The 19,667-nt window shown below is 35.8% G+C and overlaps 2 protein-coding genes across 4 annotated transcripts in view; one reads left to right on the top strand and one right to left on the bottom strand.

The window, feature by feature from the left end:
- Nucleotides 1-1,034: 1,034 nt before the first annotated feature.
- On the bottom strand, nt 1,035-4,951 carry duox2 (dual oxidase 2). Of its 2 annotated transcripts, none has more exons than XM_048159243.1 (8): nt 4,687-4,951; nt 3,405-3,577; nt 2,877-2,934; nt 2,341-2,475; nt 2,054-2,261; nt 1,737-1,951; nt 1,433-1,650; nt 1,035-1,208 (listed from the first exon to the last, which is right to left on the bottom strand). In XM_048159243.1, the coding sequence occupies exons 1-8, from the start codon at nt 4,805-4,807 to the stop codon at nt 1,200-1,202; spliced, it is 1,137 nt and encodes a 378-aa protein (XP_048015200.1). In that variant the 5' UTR covers nt 4,808-4,951; the 3' UTR covers nt 1,035-1,199. The 2 variants fall into 2 exon arrangements, with proteins under 2 accessions (XP_048015200.1, XP_048015201.1); XM_048159244.1 differs by having other exon boundaries at nt 1,036-1,208; nt 4,170-4,825.
- Nucleotides 4,826-19,667, top strand: part of duox (dual oxidase) — a 28,445-nt gene continuing 13,603 nt past the window's right edge. The window contains exons 1-15 of one of the 2 annotated variants that reach the window (XM_048159241.1): nt 4,826-4,965; nt 5,083-5,213; nt 5,769-5,852; nt 7,011-7,175; nt 10,523-10,710; nt 10,791-10,989; nt 12,464-12,630; nt 12,802-12,862; nt 15,233-15,329; nt 15,644-15,734; nt 15,972-16,074; nt 17,292-17,458; nt 17,621-17,796; nt 17,877-17,995; nt 18,080-18,220. In XM_048159241.1, the coding sequence (XP_048015198.1) occupies nt 5,156-5,213; nt 5,769-5,852; nt 7,011-7,175; nt 10,523-10,710; nt 10,791-10,989; nt 12,464-12,630; nt 12,802-12,862; nt 15,233-15,329; nt 15,644-15,734; nt 15,972-16,074; nt 17,292-17,458; nt 17,621-17,796; nt 17,877-17,995; nt 18,080-18,220 (1,816 nt within the window). In that variant the 5' untranslated portion in view covers nt 4,826-4,965; nt 5,083-5,155. Of the gene's footprint in view, nt 4,966-5,047; nt 5,214-5,768; nt 5,853-7,010; nt 7,176-10,522; nt 10,711-10,790; nt 10,990-12,463; nt 12,631-12,801; nt 12,863-15,232; nt 15,330-15,643; nt 15,735-15,971; nt 16,075-17,291; nt 17,459-17,620; nt 17,797-17,876; nt 17,996-18,079; nt 18,221-19,667 lie in introns of those variants that run through there. The other variant, XM_048159242.1, reaches the window with a different exon arrangement.

Genomic DNA, 19,667 nt, shown 5'->3' with positions numbered 1-19,667 from the left:
TTGTTCTGGGAAACATTGATGTCTCATATTTTAGAGCAGTCAATGCAATTTGGGAAAGAAATCAATTAAATAAATTAATATTATTCAACATATCCTAGTTTTTTACAGAAAACATTCAGATGTAACCCCCTTTATAATCGTTAACATTTTCATAACTGTAATTTAATTACACATTTTTCCTAAGTAGCTGTAACTGTTTATTTTGTAATTAAATTATAAATAACTAGTTACTCCCCAACACTGGTAATGAAGTAATGAAAATGGGTTTTTATGGTTTAGTTTGTAGTTGATGATAGGGGTGTAACGATACCCTCATGTCACGATTCGATACATATTACAATACTGAACTCACGATACGATATTGCGATACTCCAAGACATATGGTAAAAGGATAACAAAAAATGTACTCTTAATTAAAATGCTAAATTTGGTATTACATTGGGGGTGGAAATGAATAGGTTTGGACTTGGTGCTGTTAACCCAATGCACAGGATAATGGTGCGACAGAATAAAAATATTCATTATTCTAACGCTGAAACAGGTTTATTTTGATGAATATGTTTGCACTCTGTCACTGACTAGATATGTTTAAAATAATGTAGGCCACTTTTTACTGGTAACATTTGGCATTATCAGGACTCACAAATATTCCCCCATTTCATTATTATACATTCAATTCAACATTATATATAATAGTTTAATGTAGTACCGACACAAAAACTCTGTAAACTTGGATTTTTTCAAACACAGTAATTTTCATTTTGGGTGAACTATTCACCACATATATTGTCACTATCCATGATACATATTGTTGCATTTTAGTATTGCGATATATTGTGACTCAATATATTGTTACACCCCTAGTTGATGATGATAAGCCTGATTTAATTTATCTTGAATTAAATTACCTATAAACTTCCACATTCATGTGGTTATGAATTCAATCTTGGCATTGCCAAATGTCATTATTGCAATAATGTGTGCATAACATCTCAGTTGATTAAGAAGATACTGTAACACAAATAATGGAAATGGATACATTGTAGAATTTGTATTTATTTTTTGCATTATGTACATATATACATGCGTATATGCAGTAGAACAATAGAATAGAACCAGTAACAATTTTATATACAGCTGCTCCCAGCAAGTTTCAGTCAGTTTTCAAGTAGTAGTTGTGGACGACAACAAACCGCCCCTCAAAGCCTCTGTTAAAAAAAACAAAGAAAAAGAAAGAAAACAATAAATATATAGACAGTGAGTTTTAAAACAATTAATGACATCATTTTGGTGTTATGCATTCATTGTATGGAAAAGAGCAGCATGAAGATTCTTCAAAACATCTCCTTTTGTGTTCCATGGAAAGAAACTCCTATGAAATGTAAACGAGTAAATGATGACTCATATCTTTTATCTGTAGTATAAAACATACTGTTAATGTAGTGATCTGCTGAGGCAAAGCGCTATTCCCCATCTGTATGATGTCATCATGGATCACTCCCTCTAGAAAGCCTGAGTTGAGATAGCCTTCACCGGTATGGCATTCGTCATCCTCATTGTCCATGCCCACACTGAACGCCTCCCTCATCCTCCCAGGAAATAGACAGTCCAGTAGCACCACCACCAAACCAATCACAGTGCACAGCAAACCTGAAAATCCATAATCACCACAAATTATATTATGTTATATAGTATTTTATATGCTTTCAAGAAGCTTTCCAATAAGGAGCATTTACCCGTAGCCAAAGCGATCCAGAAGGAATGGCTGTAGTCTGTCCTTAAGGACTCTGCACCTATACTGAAGTCACATTGGGGCACGTTGTATATAGTTGAGAAGGAAGCCATGGAGAAGAAGATGAAAGCAGCCGTGGCTATCATCATGTAGCCGGCGTAGAGGATGACAGGCATTGAGAAGAGGATATTGGCCACCAGCCAGCAGCAAAAAGCCGTCCTGTGGGAGAAGGCCATTCTTTAGCTTGTTTGCATTTGTTGAATAGGACGGAGTTTCTTTACACTACAGTAAGAGATTGGTGGTGACTGTGTGTTGGTTTACCACAGATTGGCTGAGGCGAAGCGACCTGAGTATCTGTACTGGTAGATGAGCCCGCAAGCGCTGGTGCGTGTGAACTTCTCAGCGATGTAAAGGATCGGGTTGGGAAGACCACGCTCGAGCGCGTCACCGTACTGCTCATCCACGCTGCTCGACCACCTGAAGATCTCGTTGTAGTTAATGGTCTCGTTTATCTGCGATACTGGCTCGCCTGTTGGAACAGACGTCAAAATTGGAGCTTCGTGGCTCTAAAAAGTGGACCAAAAATGTCAAGGACTCGTCTTGTTCACCTTTGAGTGTGATGTTTATTCCGTAAAGGCCCACATGCAGTCCCACCTCAGCGGACACCACTGCGTTACTGAAGGATTTGTAGGTGGCGTTGGCCTTGACTCTGGCTTCAGCCCAGTCTCCAGTAAAATTCAGTGCTGAAGTGGACAAGAAGAGTTTAGCATGAATGTAGGCTATGTTATATAAGTTTAGCAGATCTTATATAATGAAATGAGATAACAGGACTTAAAGGAACATTTATTTCTATTGTTCCAGCTGAATATTCTTACTCACACTTAAATGTATGAATGTCATTGCATTACATAACAAAGCCAAGAGGCATTCAATTGAATCAGCTTAACCTTTGTTAAAAGTCATAAAAAAATTGGCAGAGTTTGTTCTGAGAAAAGCTTTAGCAGCATTTCGTTATCTAATGCTAAGCAATTCACGCATTGTAACATCGGCATAAGTGTGAAAATAGTTTTTTTGAGGCCTACATCTATAGCAACAACTACTAGATTTCCTAACTTACTTATTAAAAAACACTTAAAATACTCACCAACTAAAACAACTCCAATAAATAAACTAATGATTATCCTGAACATCCAGAACAGTCTCTGAAAAAGAGGACATTTTATTTTAATATTCTTTTTTTCGAAGAAATTGACACATTTTATCTTCATCTTTGATATATAAAGAGATGATGTAAAATACTTAAACACCAGGTTTATAAATTAAGCTAAAAAAGTCACCTAAATTGACAAAAAAGTAGTCTATTGGTTGTTATATAAGGTTTAGGGAAATTATTTGCCCCAAATCAGACTATGATAAAAAAAAAATAGAAAGAAAGAAATGCTTTAAATAATATGAAATAGCTAGCCTACTTCATTTGACAACTCAGGTAAATTCAAGGTACAAGGAAGCATCTTTTACCAACAAAGCCTATTTGTCATTTCATAAAATCAAATTGGCATAAAATAGAATAATCCCCTCACATCCTCATTTATCGTTTTCCCTTATTATAAAGCTGTAGAAGATGCATTGTTATTGCAATAGGGTTCTAGACAAATTTATCCAAGTCACTCACCGATTTGCCACGTATTCCTGGTAGAATGAGGATGAAACTGACAGCCAGAACCAAGAAAACCAGGATAACGACCAGCAGGCTGATGTCGACGATGAACGGGCTTCTTTGTAGCGAGTAGAACGGGTAAATGCCATCGTAGAAAGTCATCTTCCCCCCACAGGCGAGAACTAAAGCTGAAAGCAGGACAGTGTTGGCCAGAGGCTCGGTTACTTGAAGATTGCAGATAACAGTCTAGTGTGCGAATTATGCAGTGACTTTCAAAGGTGTCGAAATTTTAAGTCGCTATATTGAAGTACGTTCCAGTACCCGTCGTTTTTGGCCGGTGTTCTAGAAAAAATCGCAATCGTCAAGTATTTTTTTTTAAATTATTTTTTAAAAATGTTAAAGTGTTAAATTGTGTTTTGTTGAAGTATCGTCCGAAAATAATCCTGACAGAAGCGCTCGAGCAGCCCGCTTTGGTTACCTCAGTTCGCAAGCAATTTTTCTGCTAACAAAAACACGTTCTGAGAATGTTTTGCTAACGTTCGAATTAAGTAATAATAGTTATTTTTAATGTTCTCTGAACGTTCCAGTTTTTAAGTTTTAAAAAACGTTAGAGAACGTTCCATTCGATTATTTTGCAAACGTTTCTCTAATGTTTAGAGAATATTAGACTAGCTTTAACATTAAAAAAAACAGATGAACGTTCAACTAACACGTTTCAGGAAAACAAGCTCTCCATGAAAGATGTATAAAAATTATTATTTAGCTATTAAATAGACCTACCAAATAACTTTAATGTTAACGTACGTTCCGAGAGAACCTTCCCAGAACGTTATCCAAAGTTCTGAGAACGTTCACTGTTAGCTCGCTGGGTGAAAATATTCTCACGTTTCTTTTCTAACTGTAGTGTTAAAAATTAGTTAAACAATGTTGAAACAAATACTTGTAGTAAAAAACAGAGAGAGCGAGAAATGTAAGCTACTTTTAAGACTTAATAAATTTGTGACTTTCAGAAGGATTTAAATTAATTACGGGGTCAAAACTCCATCTCCTCACATTCTTGCACATAAAACATCTGTGCAATTACTTAAATTACATATATGGCCTAGCCTACAACAGAAAACGCTTCTCATGTAACATCCCGTTATAGTACCACTCAGGTAGGTCCAGGTAAGCGCACCTTTTGATTACAATAAATCAAAAGACATCGGATAGCTATTCTCAAAGTCTGATAGGATTAGATGCCGCCTGATAGACATTTCCAAATCTCTACCCACCACAATGCTGCAATGCAACTCACCTGCGGACGCAACGAGAGCCGTAAAACAACACGGGAAAATATGTGTCCTGGAAATAAGATGATCCGCTCGGCGCTCATCTTTTAAACGATCGCGCTTCCTAATAACAGCTTTGATTTGCATTGATTGGTATTTCCAGAGAAAGGTGTCAACCGCTCATGACCATCCCTTCATCATAAACTCGAGCGAGAAACAGTCAGGTGTGGACGTGGGTCGGACTCTCATTCCGTCACTCTGACACTTCCTTTTATTTTCGCTGCTATTCGATCTACTGCGGACAGGTGAGTTCTGCTCTTCCGTAAAGACAGGTGTGACTTTGTTTTCCATTTAATTGCCTTAATATTAGTTCTAAGGCTGTGTCATTCTTAAATGAAAGCTGTGCCTACTTTTACACTCAGCAGTTAGTGTTTTCTCCAGTCTGAAGTGAAGAGCTCTTGCTTAGGCAAAGAGGCGCTTCATTGGTTTGCAAGAATGGGTTTGAGACTCTGGAGGACTTTAACTGTTCTGACTGTTCTCTGTCTAGCTGTTGGTGAGTCTATATCTATCTATCTATCTATCTATCTATCTATCTATCTATCTATCTATCTATCTATCTATCTATCTATCTATCTATCTATCTATCTAATCTTGCATCACTCTATTAATATTTTTATCCTTTTTGTGTACTTTTTGTGTACTTCTATATGTGTACTGCTAAAAATTAAACACTGTAGTCACAGTGTTTATATATGAAAATAGTGCTTTGTGCTTCAAAGTTAATAAAAAATCCCCTATTTTGCAATAAGTGGTGTAGAAAAGTTTCATTGTCACAAATGAGCTTTTTTTTTTTTTTTGCAGAATGTTGCATATTTCGTCTTCATTTTACACTGTCCATAACTATACTTGTATTAGTATAACTATAGTTGTATTACATTTTTTTGGTAAGTTAGATTTTAAAAAGTTGTAGGTATATTTTAAGACCATTTTGAATGTGCGTGCAGTACTGTGAGTCATCATATAATGTTTGTTTAATGACTTAAGTTAAGTTATTATAAGATAAGTTATTATAGTGTTGCCAAACTCCCTTTGATCTTGAACCAAACAGGTGCAAATTCTGCCATTACCTGGGAAGTTCAAAGGTATGATGGGTGGTACAATAATTTGGCATATCATGATCGCGGGGCTACAGGTCAGTGTATTTGTTCTTCTTTTATGCTTTTTACAAAAAAAATATAAGAATTTTTGGTAACACTTTACTTGAAGGGGTGTGCATAAGACTGACATGACCCCTTCATAATCATTACATGACACATGTCATGAATATGAAGGAGTTTTTATGCATGTTTATGACAACTGTCATTAAGTGTCATTCGCTCAGTTATGTCATTTTTAATGCAAAGATGACATTGTTTGAGATTTCTTGACATAAACCAATACATCATAACCTGTCAGTGTCTTTTTCATGAAAACTTGACATTACCAAGACAGCATAACCTGTCATTAATTATCAGATTAATTATCAAACTTAAGAAACTACTTTGCTTTATGGGTTAACATTACATTACATTATTTTGGTAACACTTCAGTATAGGGAACACATATATAAACTATTAACTATGACTTTTCCCACAATAAACTAATTTACTGCTTATTAATAGTAAGTTAATTGTTAAGTTTAGGTATTGGGTAGGATTAAGAATGTAGAATATGGTCATGCAGAATAAGGCATTAATATGTGCTTAATAATTACTAATAAATAGCCAATATTTTAATAATATGCATGCTAATAGTAATAAGCAACTAGTTAAAAGACCCTTAAATAAAGTGTTAAAGTATTATTTTATAACAGTGTCAGAAATTTGTTACTGTCTATTATCTGACCTTCTGTTGGAGGAAACTTTAAAAGAAAAAAACATTATTAAATGAAAACTATTCATGACACTGTTATAAAATTATTTGACAGAGTATTGTCACTTTATGACATTTTAATGACAAATTCAATTTGTAGCACTGTAGTTGAGCTCAAGAAAAATATTCATGACACTATTATAATGGCCTCATGTCAAAACCAGCCACATTACAGTTTAATGTAATGTTAACTTATAAAGCTAAATAATGTCAAGTTGTCGTAACAAAGACATCTCAAACAATCATCTTTGCATTAAAAATTACATAATTGAGCAAATGACACTTAATGACAGATGTCATAAACATTCATAAAACCTCCTTCATATTCATGTGTCATGTCATGATTATGAAGGGGTCATGTCAGTCTAACGCACACCCCTTCAAGTAAAGTGTTACCGAATTTTTTTTTCTTCTAAATATAAGGATGTTGCCCCTACAGATGCATCTTTGGTCCGTTTCTTGCCGGCGCAGTACAAAGATGGAGTTTATCTGCCCCGACAGGAGCCGCACCTGCCCAACCCCCGCCGGATAAGCAACACGGCCATGAGTGGCCAATCCGGTCTCCTGTCCTACAAGAACAGAACTGTTCTCTCTGTGGCCTTCGGTGAGTGTCTTTTTGAGTGTCTCATTTAAACTAGGTGCAGCCTGTTGAGTGAGACGCAGCCAGCCCTTTAATTATAGTTTCAAGAAATTCAGGAAGATTCCATTTAGGAAAAGGCATCCTGAGTTTAATTCACCTTAAAATATGGATGCTTGTTTCCGCCATGGAATAAAAAAATTAAAAAGGTAATTGTGAGTTTATGACTTTTTTTGTCACAGTTGAGCGTTTACTTTATATCTCACCATTCTGACTTTTTTCTTGCAATTGACCCTTCGCAAAGACCCGCCCCCCTTAGTTACTGTTGCTTTGTCTGACAAGCCATGGCGCTGTCACGCCACACACAGTGAAAAATACATTGCGGAGCAAAGAGGACACTGACAACGCGTCGACAGACAAGACAGAGCAGGTTACTTATGATATTAAACAAAGTCCAGCTTTCAAACTGTGTAATTTTTTAATTAAATTCAAACAATAAAAAACGTTTTGTGGCTCTTTAATGTGTCGTGACAGATTGCTGTAGTTCCTCAGCTCAAGCGGCTCGTAAACTGATCATCTCTTCCTACTAGTTCATTTATAGCATCAAATAAACATGAATGAACATCAGAAGGAATGTTGTTTCAAACGCGGAAAGATGTCAGTACACACCATTTTTCAAGTTCAAGTCCACCGAGGTTAATCTTCTAACTCCTGATTGCTTTGTCGGACAAAATGGCGGATTCTGCGTTATGATTGGTTAGATCGCCTGTCAATCAAACTTCCAGCGAAGGGTCAATTGGGAGTTTATATCTCACAGTTCTGACTTTTTTCTCTCAATTGTAAGATTATATCTCACCATTCTGACTTTTTTCTCGCAATTGGGAGTTTATATCTCACCATTCTGACTTTTTTCTCGCAATTGTAAGATTATATCTCACCATTCTGACTTTTTTCTCTCAATTGTAAGTTTATATCTCACCATTCTGACTTTTTTCTCGCAATTGCAAGTTTATATCTCACCATTCTGACTTTTTTCTCTCAATTGTAAGATTATATCTCACCATTCTGACTTTTTTCTCTCAATTGTAAGATTATATCTCACCATTCTGACTTTTTTCTCGCAATTGTAAGTTTATATCTCACCATTCTGACTTTTTTCTCTCAATTGTAAGTTTATATCTCACCATTCTGACTTTTTTCTCGCAATTGTAAGATTATATCTCACCATTCTGACTTTTTTCTCTCAATTGTAAGTTTATATCTCACCATTCTGACTTTTTTCTCGCAATTGCAAGTTTATATCTCACCATTCTGACTTTTTTCTCGCAATTGTAAGTTTATATCTCACCATTCTGACTTTTTTCTCTCAATTGCAAGTTTATATCTCACCATTCTGACTTTTTTCTCTCAATTGGGAGTTTATATCTTACCATTCTGACTTTTTTCTCTCAATTGTAAGATTATATCTCACCATTCTGACTTTTTTCTCTCAATTGCAAGTTTATATCTCACCATTCTGACTTTTTTCTCTCAATTGTAAGTTTATATCTCACCATTCTGACTTTTTTCTCGCAATTGCAAGTTTATATCTCACCATTCTGACTTTTTTCTCGCAATTGCAAGTTTATATCTCACCATTCTGACTTTTTTCTCGCAATTGCAAGTTTATATCTCACCATTCTGACTTTTTTCTCTCAATTGTAAGATTATATCTCACCATTCTGACTTTTTTCTCTCAATTGTAAGATTATATCTCACCATTCTGACTTTTTTCTCTCAATTGGGAGTTTATATCTTACCATTCTGACTTTTTTCTCTCAATTGTAAGATTATATCTCACCATTCTGACTTTTTTCTCTCAATTGCAAGTTTATATCTCACCATTCTGACTTTTTTCTCTCAATTGTAAGTTTATATCTCACCATTCTGACTTTTTTCTCGCAATTGCAAGTTTATATCTCACCATTCTGACTTTTTTCTCGCAATTGCAAGTTTATATCTCACCATTCTGACTTTTTTCTCGCAATTGCAAGTTTATATCTCACCATTCTGACTTTTTTCTCTCAATTGTAAGATTATATCTCACCATTCTGACTTTTTTCTCTCAATTGTAAGATTATATCTCACCATTCTGACTTTTTTCTCGCAATTGTAAGATTATATCTCACCATTCTGACTTTTTTCTCTCAATTGTAAGTTTATATCTCACCATTCTGACTTTTTTCTCGCAATTGCAAGTTTATATCTCACCATTCTGACTTTTTTCTCTCAATTGTAAGATTATATCTCACCATTCTGACTTTTTTCTCGCAATTGCAAGTTTATATCTCACCATTCTGACTTTTTTCTCGCAATTGTAAGTTTATATCTCACCATTCTGACTTTTTTCTCGCAATTGCAAGTTTATATCTCACCATTCTGACTTTTTTCTCGCAATTGTAAGTTTATATCTCACCATTCTGACTTTTTTCTCTCAATTGCAAGTTTATATCTCACCATTCTGACTTTTTTCTCTCAATTGGGAGTTTATATCTTACCATTCTGACTTTTTTCTCTCAATTGTAAGATTATATCTCACCATTCTGACTTTTTTCTCTCAATTGCAAGTTTATATCTCACCATTCTGACTTTTTTCTCTCAATTGTAAGTTTATATCTCACCATTCTGACTTTTTTCTCGCAATTGCAAGTTTATATCTCACCATTCTGACTTTTTTCTCGCAATTGCAAGTTTATATCTCACCATTCTGACTTTTTTCTCGCAATTGCAAGTTTATATCTCACCATTCTGACTTTTTTCTCGCAATTGCAAGTTTATATCTCACCATTCTGACTTTTTTCTCTCAATTGTAAGATTATATCTCACCATTCTGACTTTTTTCTCTCAATTGTAAGATTATATCTCACCATTCTGACTTTTTTCTCGCAATTGTAAGTTTATATCTCACCATTCTGACTTTTTTCTCGCAATTGCAAGTTTATATCTCACCATTCTGACTTTTTTCTCTCAATTGTAAGATTATATCTCACCATTCTGACTTTTTTCTCGCAATTGCAAGTTTATATCTCACCATTCTGACTTTTTTCTCGCAATTGTAAGATTATATCTCACCATTCTGACTTTTTTCATGCAATTGTGAGTTTATATCCATTTTACATTCCACTAAGATAACTAAGATAAAATAACATTTTATTACTTAAAACAACATCTATGCACTGGTGCTATTAAGAATTAAGCACTTTATAGAGTTCTTCAAGGATTTCACAGTGAGACGTTTTTGTAGCTTATTTTCAAAAGATGTTTCCCTAGTATTGAAAAGGTCAAAGATAATTTGATTCCTCATGATGGCCACTTGCTCTTTATTACTACATTAGGTCACCATGTGTGGGCTGAGATCTCAGAATCCCATAGGCCTGGTTGCCCACCTGAGTTTATGCATATTGAAGTCCCAAAAGATGATCCCATCTTTGTCTCCAACTCTTCACAACCGGTCCTGCTCCAGTTCCAGAGAGCAGAGTGGGACCCGAGCTCGGGCCAAAGTCCCAACAATCCCCGTACACAGGTGCACATGTGGTCACAGTAGACTGTAAGAGATTCGTTATGGACCTGTTGAGTTTTTGATCTACCCATAATTCATTTCAGGTGAATCACGTGACAGCGTGGATAGATGGCAGCTCCATCTATGGATCCTCCAGCTCCTGGTGTGATGCCTTGAGAACGTTTTCCAAGGGACTCTTGGCTTCAGGCTCCTCACAGGACATGCCCAGGCGTAGCAGCAGCGGTTACCTCATGTGGAGTGCACCGGACCCCAGCGCTAGTCCCGGCTCACAGGAACTCTATGGTAAGAAATCGAACAGCTACTTTTTAAGTTGTAGTACATTCATTCAGTGGCATGCACTGATCTCCATGGGGGCAGGGGAAACATTTGGTTCTGGGGTGGGGGGGTTGGTCCCCCTCAGTAGAAATCGCAATCTGGGGGGCAGGAGAAATGGGAATGCAGGGACACCGCGATGCGACCACAAAGGGCACTTTCACTTTCATGATTAAAGGGGCAGGGGCTCAAGACCCGTGCATGCCACTGCTTTCATTTATCACCACATGACGAGTAGTTGCATGCCTAATCAGGAAAGTTTAGTTTAGTCAGGCTTTCTAGTTACATCCCTTACAAAAATGTCCCTCAAAAATACTATAGCTACTACTATTTTAGTAGTACTTATAGTATAATTTATTTTAATAAATTATAAATTAATATAGGGTCTCATGCGAAGACTTCAGAAAAGCTGTCAGAATATTTGCCCATTCATTCATTCATTCTAAAATAATTATGTAAAGGGATTAATTAATTTGTTTATTTATTTATCTATCCATTTATCCAATTATTTATTAATAGATAAATAAATAAATATTATAAATAAATAAATAAATAACATATTTATTTATTTATTTATTTATAATTAATGAATTATTTTTTAATTAATGTATTTATTAATTTATTAGATAGATAGATAGATAGATAGGTTTATATATTTATATATTGTTCATTTATTTATACACAGAAAAAGAAACAACACATAAATGGATAATAAAAATCAATTTATTCATTTATTAATAAATATATAAATTAATATTTTATTTTAATAATTTATTTATTTATTTATGAATAATTAGATAAATAAATAAACATTACATAAATTTATTTATTTTTTATTTATTATATAACTAAATGAATGAATGATTAAACAAATAATAAATACCAGAGTTTTATTGTTGTATCTGTGACTATAGTAATTATCATATTTTAGAAGTCACTGTGGTTACTGTGGTAAATTTTTGTAAGGGATTCATGTAGCATTTTGAAACTTTTTGCCCTTAATCTAGTCTGTAACCAGGTTTAATCCCTTTACATTAGCATGTGTCCACTAACAATGTGTTGGTGTTTTGTTCCTGTAAAAAAAATTACGTAACACCAGTATGAGGTATGGCATGTAAAATACTCTGAATAAACCACAGCTATTATTTAACTCGTAGGTGATACCAAGTGACTATCATTTTTTAAAAATAATCTTCAATATATGTATATTTACCTCTTGTAAATGGCTGTATACCTTGCAAAAAAATGAAGCAATAAAGTACAAGAGGACATGATACGGTGTGAAGTGACTTCAACCCCTTTAGTTGTAGTACTGTATTTTTTCTGTATTCTGTTATGAATACCCCTTAATAAAGTGTTATTTTATTAATAAGTGCATTGCAAGACGCTCATGAAAATGTTACACACGTTGTGGTTTTCAAGCGCTCGTTTTGTGTGTTCTCAGAGTTCGGGAATGCCTGGGCCAATGAGAACATCTTTTCAGTCACCGAGGGAATTATTTGGTTTCGTTACCATAATTACTTGGCCTCCAAACTGAATAAGGAACACCCCTCTTGGTCAGACGAAGAGCTTTTCCAAAATGCTCGAAAGAGGGTTATTGCCACATTTCAGGTAAAGCAAACAGTCCTCAATTACTGACTCACTTCATGTAAGAGCACAGGTGCCCATTTGGAGGGATGTACCGCAATATCCTTCAATTCACATTTCCTCTGAACACTAGCGTACGAATGTAGTGATATTAGTCTAGATTTCTGAATGTGTATTTGTTTTGTCTTTCTTCAGAAAATAGCATTCTATGAGTGGCTTCCGGCCTATCTGGGAACAGAAGTGACTTCCTATCCAGGTGAGAGTTGTGTGTGTGTGTGTGTGTGTGTTTGAATGTGCACATGCTCAAGTAATCTGTGGTTTGTCTCAGTCTCAGACAACACACCCACTGAAAGTCACACTAGAATTTGAGTTCCACTCACTCATATATTACATTAAAGTTCCCCTCTTATGTGTTTTCAGATATGATCTTTTATGTAGTGTGTAATGTAGCTGTTTGTGAATGTAAAAGGTTTGCAAAGTGCTCAAAAAACTTTTTCGTTTTCCAAAAGAAAGAACCAAACTGTCTGAAATGAGTCGCCAGTAATTTCAGTCTTACTTCCTGCATGAACCTGCGTAGGCTTGTAACAAATTTGCATAATGTCAGCCTATGGTTTTCAGACCAATCACAACAGACTGAGCCATCTGACCAATCAGAGCAGAGTAGACCAAGTACAACAGACCAGGACATCTGTAACGTTATTACATTTTCAACACAGTCAAATGTATCAAATATGATAAACAGAGCTGCGTTACCTCATACTCTTGACCGGAAAAGCGGAAGCGTCGCCGGCGACTGTCATAATAAAAGTTCTGCTGCTCGTGAGGCTTGCGTTGCGCAATCTCTCCAGCGGCCTCGTTCATACTGTAATAACGTTAATAATCGCATCCATGGACATGATTTCTTGTGAAGACCACATGTCCCAAGATTCCACGCTCAAACTTGGCATCATCAAGCTACGCCTTTGTTTTAAATAGGCCTCCTAGCGGACAGAAATCTTACATATTGCACCTTTAAGAGAAAATTAAAGGTGCCGTAGAACGTCTTTTCAAAAGATGTAATATAAGTCTAAGGTGTCCCCTGAATGTGTCTGTGAAGTTTCAGCTCAAAATACCCCATAGATTTTTTTTTTTTTTTTTTTTTAACTGCCTATTAACTATGCATCATTAACTATGCACCGATTCAGGCTGCGGCCCCTTTAAATCGCGCGCTCCCTGCCCCCCAAGCTCTCGACTATAATACAGTGCGTAAACAAAGTTCAAACAGCTAATATAACCCTCAAATGGATCTTTACAAAGTGTTCGTTATGCAGCATGTCTAATCGCGTAAGTACAGTGTTTATTTGGATGTTTACATTTAATTCTGAATGAGTTTGAGGCTATATACTCTGTGGCTAACGGCTAATGCTACACTGTTGGAGAGATTTATAAAGAATGAAGTTGTGTTTATGAATTATACAGACTGCAAGTGTTTAAAAATGAAAATAGCGACGACTCTTGTCTCCGTGAATACAGTAAGAAATGATGGTAACTTTAACCACATTTAACAGTACATTAGCAAAATGCTAACGAAACATTTAGAAAGACAATTTACAAATATCACTAAAAATATCATGTTATCATGGATCATGTCAGTTATTATTGCTCCATCTGCCATTTTTCGCTATTGTTCTTGCTTGCTTACCTAGTCTGATGATTCAGCTGTGCACAGATCCAGACGTTAATACTGGCCGCCCTTGTCTAATGGCTTGAACATGGGCTGGCATATGTAAAAATTGGGGGCGTACATATTAATGATCCCGACTGTTACGTAACAGTCGGTGTTATGTTGAGATTCGCCTGTTTTCCGGAGGTCTTTTAAACAAATGAGATTTATATAAGAAGGAGGAAACAATGGAGTTTGAAACTCAACGTATGTCTTTTCCATGTACTGAACTCTTGTTATTCAGCTATGCCAAAGTAAATTCAATTTTTGATTCTAGGGCACCTTTAAAGTTTTTTGACATGTAATTCTTCTCCACTCAAGCAGATGGGAGTACTGTACTTTTATTCCTAATACCTACCTGTGGATGTTGGCAAGATAGCATTAATATCCTGATATTTAATATCCACAGGTTGAATAGAATATTCCACTTTACGATTATTTATAAAAGGATTGTGGTGTATTGAACAAAATGAACTGTGGCTGGTCACTTCACATGTGGGTCAGACGTCTCTTCCTGTGTTTAATTGGTGGTTCGAGGGCAGAATATCCTGCAAACGGAGCAGACTTTATGCCGCAAGTCAAAAGGATGGCTAATTTGTGGTCTGTTAAAATATCTCCTACGGTTTGTGTAACGTGCAGTTGAGAGCATGCAGTCATTACAGGTTAACAGATGCCAAGCATGTCATTTCTGCTGAGTGAAGTATTGCAGTGCAGTAACTTAACTTAATGTTACTGTATGTGACTGTAAACTCATAATAATAAATACTTCAGTTATATCACTCATTTGATTTAATTTTGGTTTCATTTTTGTTTTTTGAGAACAAACGTGGCTGGTGAAAAATATACTGAATAATATTAGCTAGCAACAGAATATATAATGTGAGCTGAATCATGCAGCGCTGCTCTTGTTCTGTCTTTCTGCAGGTTATCAGAAACATGTTGATCCAGGGATCTCTGCTGAGTTTGAAGCCGCTGCTGTGAGGTTTGGACTGACTCTTGCGCCACCTGGTGTATATAAAAGGTACATTTCTCAATTAATCACTTGTAAAATTGCAGTTTTTAGTTAAAAGCCTTTTAAAAGTTTTGAAATAAAAATTATTGTTTGTTACAAACCACTATCAATAGTAATATTGAAGTATTTCTGTTAAAATCTTAAGTATTGCATTTACTTACACTGTCTTGCTTACAGTAAAGTTTGGGGTTTTTGAAAGAAGTCTCTTCTGTTTGCCAAAGGCTGCATTTATTTGATCAAAATACAGTAAAAACAGTAATATATACACATAAAATCTTCAATTGTACCTGAAATGGTGTTGAAATGCCATTTTTGGGATTCAGAAACAGGACGTGTCACTACAAAAGTGCTGTGAACAACAATGCAAGTAAATATCCTGGCCTGCGTTTATGCAACACCTTCTGGAACCGAAATGTGAGTCATAACAGACGGGGTTTGGTTTGGATTATGTGACCATATAATTAAAATTTCATACATGGTGGCTTTGTCCCAAGGGATTTCTTTATTATATATTGTATCATTTATTTATTTATCTAATTAAAACAATTTTTGTTTAGAAATGATTGTTTAGAAATTATTTTAATTAAAATGATTAAACGATTAATAATATATCATTAAGTTATATTTTATATGACGTTATATATGTTTTAGAATCCAAACCTGCAGTCCAGTCAGGATGTAGATGAGCTAATAATGGGCATGGCTTCTCAGATCGCCGAGCGGGAGGACAACATCATTGTCGAGGATTTGAGAGGTTGGTTTTTCGTTTGATTCATTTAAAGGGTTAGTTCACCCAAAAATTAAAATAATGTCAGTAATTACTCACCCCCATGTCGTTTTACACCTGTAAGGCCTTCGTTTCAGAACACAAATTAAGATATTTTTGATGAAATCCGATGGCTCAGTGAGCCTTCCATAGACAGCAAAACTTCTCAAGATCCAGAAAGGTACTCAAAACATATTTAAAACAGTTCATGTGAGTTCAGTGGTTCAATATTAATATTATAAACTGACGAGAAAACTTTTTGTGTGCCAAAAAAACTAAATAACGACTTTTTACCGATATCTAGCGATGGCCGATTTCAAAACACTACTTTAGAGCTTTTGTTTTGAATCAGATTTTCGGAGCGCCAAAGTCACGTGATTTCAGCAGTTTGACACGCAATCCGAATCACTGATTCGAAACAAAAGATTCAAAGCAGTGTTTTGAAATCGGCCATCGCTAGATGTCGATGAAAAGTCGTTAATTTGTTTTTTTTGGTTCACAAAAAGTTTTCTCGTCAGTTTATAATATTAATATTGAACCACTGAACTCACATGAACTGATTTAAATATGTTTTGAGTACCTTTCTGGATCTTGAGAAGTTTAATGGCATTGCTCTCTATGGAGGCCTCACTGAGCCATCGGATTTCATCAAAAATATCTTAATTTGTGTTCCAAAGATGAACGAAGGCCTTACAGGTGTAAAACGACATGAGGGTGAGTAATAAATGACATTATTTTCATTTTTGGGTGAACTAACCCTTTAAAGTCGGCATGAAATGGAAGTTTTGATAGTATTTTATTCCCTATTGTGACGTATATCCGAGTGAAACTGCTTCTCGAACAAGAAAAATGTAGGGTGGGGCTTAATTTTGTCTGTCAGGAGTTGATTGGATGGTTGTGGTTTGCTATTGGTGGATCACATGTGAGTGACAGGTTGCCCCGCCCTCACGCCAGTAAGGGCGGGGCAAGAGATGTCGCTGCAAGAGGGAGGGGAAGTTATTTGAATTAAAAATTATAAAGGCATATTAGCTTAAAAAAGTGAAAAAGTGTGCATGGATAAATCATTTATAATAAATACCGCATTCCATAAAAAAAACAAAACAAGAATTGTCCATTTTGATTTCATGGTGACTTTAATTTTGTGTGTGCTTGACATCAAGAAGATCTATTCTTAATTTATCTTCTCTATTCCTTTTCTCCATTAGATTACATGTATGGCCCCTTACGGTTCTCACGCTCTGATGCAGTGGCTTTATCCATCCAGAGGGGGCGTGATTTTGGGCTGCCCAGTTATAACCAGATCAGAGCGGCCCTGAACATGCAGCCGGTCAAAACCTGGGAGGAGATCAACCCTAAACTGAATAACACAAAGGTGCCACTTTCAGTATCAATGGCATGAACCATCACCAAAATCTTGATAACAACTACCCAAAACCCTTGGTCTATGGCGGTGTTGTTTGCACTCGCAAACGCCACTCATTCAAACACAAAATGTTCTCTCTCTATAATTAAATCTTATTTCAATGCTTTTCAGTTGTTAAGGGAGCTTGCAGAGTTATATGAGAATGACATCTCCAGACTAGAGCTGTTTGTGGGCGGCCTACTAGAAACACAGGAAGGACCAGGTCCAGTGTTTTCCTCCATCATCCTGGACCAGTTTGAACGCATAAGGAACGCTGATCGCTTCTGGTTTGAGAACAATCAAAATGGGTGGGAATCCATGTCAATTTGGTCAGATAAGCACACATAGAAGGTATTTCTGGCTAAGTATCAGCTGTTCTTCCTCTCAGGTTGTTCACTGAGGAGGAGATCCAAGCCATACAGAACACCACATTTCATGATGTCCTTCTGAAAGTCATCAGTGCAGAGGAGGGCGACATTCAAAAGAATGTGTTCACCTGGGTGGACGGTAACAAGCAACCCACACACTTCAACATATTCCACACATAATGTTGAAAAGCCATGATTTGTTTATTTTGGGCTTATTGAACAGGTGATCCCTGCCCCCAGCCTCAGCCAATCAGAGCCTCCGATCTTGACCCATGCACAAAGGCTTCCTCTATGAGTTACTTTGACAACAGCAGCAAAGCTGGTTTTGGCGTAACAGTGGCGGTGCTCTTCCTGTTTCCTGTTGGTCAGTGTTATTCATAATTTACTATGTATGCTATAATTAAACTATAACTGACTTACAATGTCATGTATTTACTTCAGACAAATGCATTTGATCTGGAATTGAATTTGGTCTGGAATTATATAAAAGTACTTTATTTATTTATTTATGCATGCATGTATGTATGTATGCAGGGTCTAAAATTAACTTTTTGCCACACCTGCCAATGACCGGTAACTTAAGAACATATACCGGTCATAATAATTTTTTACTGACCATGAAGCTGTTTTTGCAAAAACAGGCAGTAATGACACCAAAATTTCAGATACCAGTGAAAATTCACAATTCTCTATTACAATTTCGATAAAACAGCTAAACCTTCTAGCCTAATTTAAATTTAAAACATTATTAAAGATAAGTAAACAATCTGTAAAAATAATTAGAACAAATAGAGCAGTCAAGAGCAGTGATTGATTTCTTTGTCTTTTTTTGTTTGTTTTATTAACATTAAAAACACAGACAGTAGGAATATTAGGCTGCTGTCACTTTAAGACATAATGCAGGGATCCAATATACTGATACTGTACACAGGCATTGTCTTTCTCGACTGTTTACATTCACTTAAGCCGTAACTGATTGTTTACTAGGATATTCTGCAATTTTTTTAATTTCATTTTTTAAATTTTGTGTGAATTTGTCTGTTCAAGCGCAAGAAGATGTGAAAGAGAGCTCAATTCGGTATTCACACGCTGTCTGAGATGCGGCTTTCTGGGCACGTGCTTCGGATGTTTGCACACAGAAAACGTCCCACACCACCCGAGTAACGAATTGAGTTCCATTTTGTGTCTTCTTGTGCTTCAATATTTAAATTGGCAAGGCTCAAACTTTTGTGACGATGCAGCACTGGCCCATCAATTGTCCAGAGAGTCATTCACATTTGTTCACACAACATTGCATTGTTAGGATTCATAAAAATGTTACCGGCCAAGTGGCGATTGACACCATTTCATTTACTCGCCAATGCCGATTTTTACTCTCATTTGACACTTGACGAGTGCTAATTTTAGGCCCTGTATGTATGTATGCATGTATTTGCATGTGGGTCAATGACGTGACGGGTCATTTTTTTGCCCAAATATAAGGTAGTACAACTAGCTAGATCACTTTTATTGAATCCAAAAAGTTTTAATTATATTTTGTTACATATAAAGGTATTTTAAAGGTTTTGTCAAAATGTCATCCGGTTTAACCGTCCAAAGACCACTACTGCCATTTCATTAGTGATTAAAATATCTTACAATGAAATTTTTATTCTGGCATATTCTTGTAACATCATATATCAATATGGTATTAAAATTATGTATAGAAGTCGTTGCTTTGTTATGAGAAAGAATGTCCGGAAAAATGAATTTCATTGATGTCATTCGGAGTAACCAATATAAAGAGACCATTTTGGATCAAGTCATGCGGT

Source organism: Megalobrama amblycephala, linkage group LG15 (assembly GCF_018812025.1).
Source record: "Megalobrama amblycephala isolate DHTTF-2021 linkage group LG15, ASM1881202v1, whole genome shotgun sequence".
NCBI lineage: Eukaryota > Metazoa > Chordata > Actinopteri > Cypriniformes > Xenocyprididae > Megalobrama > Megalobrama amblycephala.
This window is presented reverse-complemented; position numbering and strand designations above follow the sequence as displayed.